A 5,106-nucleotide genomic window follows, 5' to 3' on the forward strand; every position below is an offset into this window, starting at 1 on the left:
GAAAAGTATCCCAGATTTCCAGAAGCAACAAATCAAAGTCCTCTTCTTTTCTCATTTTATTTTCAAAAAAGTCTTCATTTCCCCGTTGTCAAGGTCTAGATCGTTGGGCAATCGGAAAGCTCCTCTCAAGTCACTTTTACCAACTATCATCCCGTGCGTCATTACTTGACTCACTGGCCTGAATTTTCTACGGCAGGAAAAACGTGTTTGAAACTTCTTCCCGGCGCCCGGACTAATTTTACCCGTCCGGCAAATTTCGTTCGTTTGACAATTCACAGTTCCAGTCAGACATGGTGACGTCCAGTGATTGAAACCATGAAACCAAAACAGAGAGGAGAAGAAGAAGAATATGAAGAAAAAAGAACAGCAATCGCATCTGCCGGACGGCTCATCCTATGTTGCAGGAGGCCGAAGCACAAATGTCCCACCATATTTACAGCTGAGCTCCACACTATGTCCACTTGGGAGAGAGAGACGTTGGTGCGGGTACTAACATATACACATGGCGCGTCGTGTCGATCGATCGATCAATCGGAGTGTACACAAACTACTACTGCTCGAGCCAAAAATTTGAGACCGGAGGAGGAAGCAGAGACGCCTGCGGTCGCCTCTCCAGAATCCCCATTCCCATCCGACTGGACGATGGGGTGGGTGTCATACAATGCATTGCTTGAGCGACTTGGGCGTGTGGGTTCCCTTTAACCTTACCTGCACAATTGACAAACAACCGGAGTTAATTTACTAGTAATAACCCGACAAATGACGAGACAGTAACAAAACAGCTGTAATTTTTGTTCGCTTTCACGACAGCTAAAATTTGACGAAGTCGAGGAGATTCCTCTGCTACGAACATCACGCCAAAAGAACCGTCGATCGGGCTGTGTTTCCGACGGAATCAAAGAAGCTTCATCAGGCGGCCACACTGCGCGACAGTGACACGCCGGGTTTTGGTTGCGGTTGTGAAGTCACTTTTAGCCCAGATGGCTGCAGCGACCATCCAGATATCTCTAGAAGTCGGCCTGCACAGTCCAGATCAGTCGACCATGTACCGTCCACGTGTGGAGAAATGTGTCACAGGCTCACAGCTGTTGCTGGACCGTGTCTCCGTCCGGTTTTCGTGCGGATTTCGAGCAGGGTTGGCGCTGTTTGAATTTGAATCTCTCTCTCTCTCTCCGTCTGTCCTTGGAGCACCCGGAGTCAGCTAGCTAGGAGCAACCACACTAGTAATCAAAATTTGATGGTACAGCTAATGTGGTGCAGCACTGACCAGTTGGGTTAATCTATGCGCCAGGCAGCAGACACGAGTAGACTAATTCAGAATTTCAGGTTCAGGTCGATGTCTGATGATAAGTGACGACGAATTATGAATTCAGAAATTGCTGGGTCCTCCCATCCGCCCGTTGCACGAGCGTACAGTTGCGCCGGCTGGGGAAAGTAACAGATTCCACGGCGCGCCTCGGATTACACTACGCACTACGCTGGCGCGTTGCACACGAAGCTCGATCAGCTGTCATGGGCCGAAAGCGCTGGGATGAATGAATTATACAATTATACACCCAAAGAAGTGCCTGGATTGTGCAGCAGAATCTTGAATTGAAAAGCTCGAGTTTATCTGAATTTTGGCCACTAATAATATAATGCGAAATTGGTTTTGTGTTTGTTTGGCGTGTGTGACACTGACTGCTACTGAAAAATTGATCATGCCTACGGTGGTTAATGCGATGGAGAATTGGTATGGGCAGAGAGGCATGGAGGGGGTGAGGGGACTCACTGCTTCGATGTCGATCCTGTAGACGACGTGGAGCCGGCGCTTCTCGCGGCTGCTGGCCCGGTAGGCCATGGCGAGGTGCGCGGCGGCGAGCGCGAGCGACATGAGGAACATGGCCTCCACGGCGAGGAGCTGGCCCTTGCCGTGCAGCTCGAGGCCGGCGGCGCCGTGGGCCGGCACGCCGAAGACCGCGACGGCCTTGGCGAGGACGTAGAAGAGGGAGCCGACGCTGCAGGCCGCCGCCACCCACAGGTAGGCCGCGCCGCCGCCGCACGCCGTGTACGCGCCTGCACACACACAAAAAAAAAACAGCGATCGATTAGTAACCAGGAAGGAAATCAATTTGGATCAGGAAATTGATCCGGCGCGGAGGGGCAGGGCAGGGCGCTTACAGAGGATGAGGAGGGAGCGGGCGGCGGAGACGGCGGGGAGGTCGACGAGGGAGGAGCGGAAGTGGAAGCCCCTGGCCTGGTCCAGGAGGGTGTGCGCGGAGGCGGCGTGCTGGTGGGCGTCGGCTCGGAGGAAGTTGGAGAGGAGCGCGGGCGGGAGGAGCAGGTCGAGGAGGACGATGAGGAGCGGCGGCGCGCAGACGAGGAGCAGCGAGGCGAGCATGGAGACGAGGAAGAAGGCCGTCTTGGCCCACCGCCAGGGCCGCGCCCACAGCCCCTCCCCGTGCACAACCGGCAGCGGCAGCTTCTTCTCCATGCCGACGATCGCTCGGCCTCCCTGCTGCGCTCGTGACAGATCGAATCCGGCCGGGCAGCAGTCGACGGTGGATGATGATCTGGTGGGAGTGGTGGGTGCGGCGGGTCTGCGGGGGCAGTGGGTTCGGTCGGAGCCGAGGTTTTAAGCGGGGCGGGGGGGACGGAGGAGGCGGAGGAGTTTTTCTTGTGCGTGCGTGCTGGGGTCGGGGATGGCGATGGATGATGGTTGGAGGAGGGTTTGACCGCGTAACGCAGGGCCTACTCCTACTCCACGGCAGCAGCCTCGGGCCCGGGGCGCGCCGGGAGCCGCCACGGGTGGCGATGCGTCAGCGCCCGCGTCTGCGTCTCAGCGTGCATGGAGAAGCTTCCGCCCCCGCCCCCGCCCCCGCCCCCGCCCCGCCCGGTTAAGAGGGTGTTTGGTTCAGAAGTCCTACGACTTTTTCTAGTCCCCGTAGAAAAAATATTTGGTTTCTAGGGACTTTTTAGGAACTTTTTCTAGTCTCTGGGATTAAAAAGTCCCTGAGCCAAACATCCCCTAATTATTTACGGGGACGAGAGCAGGTTGCGTGATGAAACCTCATTGTCTGTCTCAGATATTTCTCTTTCAAACGAGAGATAAAACTGTCCCAGATATGGGCTCGAGGTCTATTTTTCTCGGCTGAGGTTTGTAGTGGGTACCGCCTTTCAAAGTACGATTATCTCTCTTGCTGCTACCGTCTACTAGTTTCGGAGGAAGTTGTGCTCATGTTCACTCCCGTACGTTGCGGGATTTTTGACTGCAACGCCGCGTCATCGCCCGTCGTTAACTTTGCCAGCGCAGGGCGAGCGGCTCCATCTAGAAGCATATTATTCGGCGGATAAATCACACCTATCGTGTCTGTCTGCCAAGCGTCAAATCGACCATAAAAGACAGAGAATGACACGCTCCAGACGCGTGGAGAAACATATTTATTTTTTCGAAAGAGAAAAACATGATGAAAAACAGTGTACTATCGCGTTTTGACGACGAAGAGAACAGTGTAGGTGAATCTTCGGCTCAGGTGCAGTGCACCACATGGGCGCCATGTGGTATGGTACGACATCCCATCCCTCGGCCGAACCCCCGTCGAATCCACGTGACCGGAGGCCGCGCACATTCGGGCAAATGGACCGCCCGCGCGCGCGCTCTATCACATGCCGTGATTTGCGCCCTCCCCGCCCCGCCATGTGGTGCGCGGAGCTGCAGCGGCAGCCGCATGACCAACCGTTAACGGCCGGCCGGCCCTGCCTGCGAATCATAATCATAAACAAAGGAGGCGTGAGTGCTGACCGGTCTTCTCCCGGCGCGCTGCCGAGAGAGATTCATCCACCGTGGATTAGTACGAGCGGCCAGCGACCGGCACGACCAGAGAGCAGAACTACTTTTCCTCCCTTCTCCGGTCCAAATTTTGACGAGGGTTTTCAGTTCTAGGAGTTGACCGGAGCACTTGCGCATATGAAAAAAACGATCGGCTCGGAAGCATCTGCCGTGGATACACACTCGTACGTGCACACGAGGCAGATTGATCGAGGTGTTGTGTTTTCCCGCGTGTTCTCTAGAGATTTTATTGCAGGGATCCGTCGGTCGAAACGCATGAGCTAGCTTAGCAGCAATTACGGGTTACTTTCTTGCTCACAGTTGCTTGTGCCTCCGTTTTCTCCCTCGGAGTAATAATTAACCGGCTTCTTCCCGTTGACCTGACAGCTGATTCGAGAGGATCCGCCTCAGGACGGACGTCACCCGGATACCCTGCTCCTTTGACTGTCCGCCAGGAAGAAGCGCGGGCGAATAGAAGTTTCCTCGCGCTGATGATCGCACCGCACCAGAGCTTTTTTGATTGTCGATTCAACGGGCTCGATCAGTCCTCTGTCATCCATCCGTTTCATGTGAGACTTTCGTACGGTTTTTCATTTTTTACAAGTTTTTAACTAGTTGCTCTCACTGTAGTCGGTCTTTCCTTCACGCAATGGATCTCCTTTCAATTTCCCTGGTCAGGAATTTCGGGCCAGATGATTTCACATGCAACCAGGTGCGTCCTTGAATCCCCTCGCAAAATATATAAAAAAGGTGTGTCTTTGAATCTACGACTAATCAACGATTACTCAGGCACGCCGTGACCGCATGTGAAAGAACGGATAAAAAGCGCGCAGGCAGGCAAGTGCTCTCACCGGTCACCGGTCACCACTGCTGCTGCGGTTGCACATGCCCGACTTGGAGTTGGAGTTGGTGCGTGTGCGTCCGCTCTAGATGGATCGCCATCATGTCTGTCAGATAAAATGCTCCTCCAAATCTCATGCATGGTCCAGCGTGAGCTGCCCGATCATGCCGCGAGCCTGCTGCAAGTTGGAGAGAACGATCGATGGATAGAGGCCCCATGCTGCATCCTTGGTAGCCACGACAGACAGACAAACTGGACACTCCATGTGCATGCCGATCGGCCATGCATCAACTCATGTTGCGTCTACTACTCCCAAGTGGACGTGTGGCTAAGGCCAACTCCACCGCGCGATCCCAAACGGACATCCGTTTTGCCCGGATTTTGTCCGTTTGGGTAGGGCGAGGGGTCGTGTCCGGGCGTGTCCTGTGATGCGGTGGCCGTGCGCCCAGCGCGGGGC

General features: G+C 54.9%; 1 protein-coding gene across 1 annotated transcript; it reads right to left on the reverse strand.

The window, feature by feature from the left end:
- Positions 1 to 350: 350 nt before the first annotated feature.
- On the reverse strand, positions 351 to 2,733 carry LOC123098997 (uncharacterized). Its single transcript, XM_044521101.1, has 3 exons — positions 2,161 to 2,733; positions 1,772 to 2,055; positions 351 to 708 (listed from the first exon to the last, which is right to left on the reverse strand). The coding sequence occupies exons 1-3, from the start codon at positions 2,471 to 2,473 to the stop codon at positions 655 to 657; spliced, it is 651 nt and encodes a 216-aa protein (XP_044377036.1). The 5' UTR covers positions 2,474 to 2,733; the 3' UTR covers positions 351 to 654.
- Between the last annotated feature and the right edge of the window lie 2,373 nt (positions 2,734 to 5,106).

The sequence above is a fragment of the Triticum aestivum genome, chromosome 4D (genome assembly GCF_018294505.1).
Source record: "Triticum aestivum cultivar Chinese Spring chromosome 4D, IWGSC CS RefSeq v2.1, whole genome shotgun sequence".
Classification (NCBI taxonomy): Eukaryota; Viridiplantae; Streptophyta; class Magnoliopsida; order Poales; family Poaceae; genus Triticum; species Triticum aestivum.

Excerpts from the sequence above, each read along its gene's own strand:
- LOC123098997 (XM_044521101.1), bottom strand. The coding sequence starts at position 2,473 with ATGGAGAAGAAGCTGCCGCTGCCGGTTGTGCACGGGGAGGGGCTGTGG. Across the intron at positions 2,056-2,160 it reads CCGCTCCCTCCTCATCCTCT|GCGCGTACACGGCGTGCGGC; the intron begins GTAAGCGCCCTG and ends GTGTGTGTGCAG. Across the intron at positions 709-1,771 it reads ACAGGATCGACATCGAAGCA|GTAAGGTTAAAGGGAACCCA; the intron begins GTGAGTCCCCTC and ends TCAATTGTGCAG.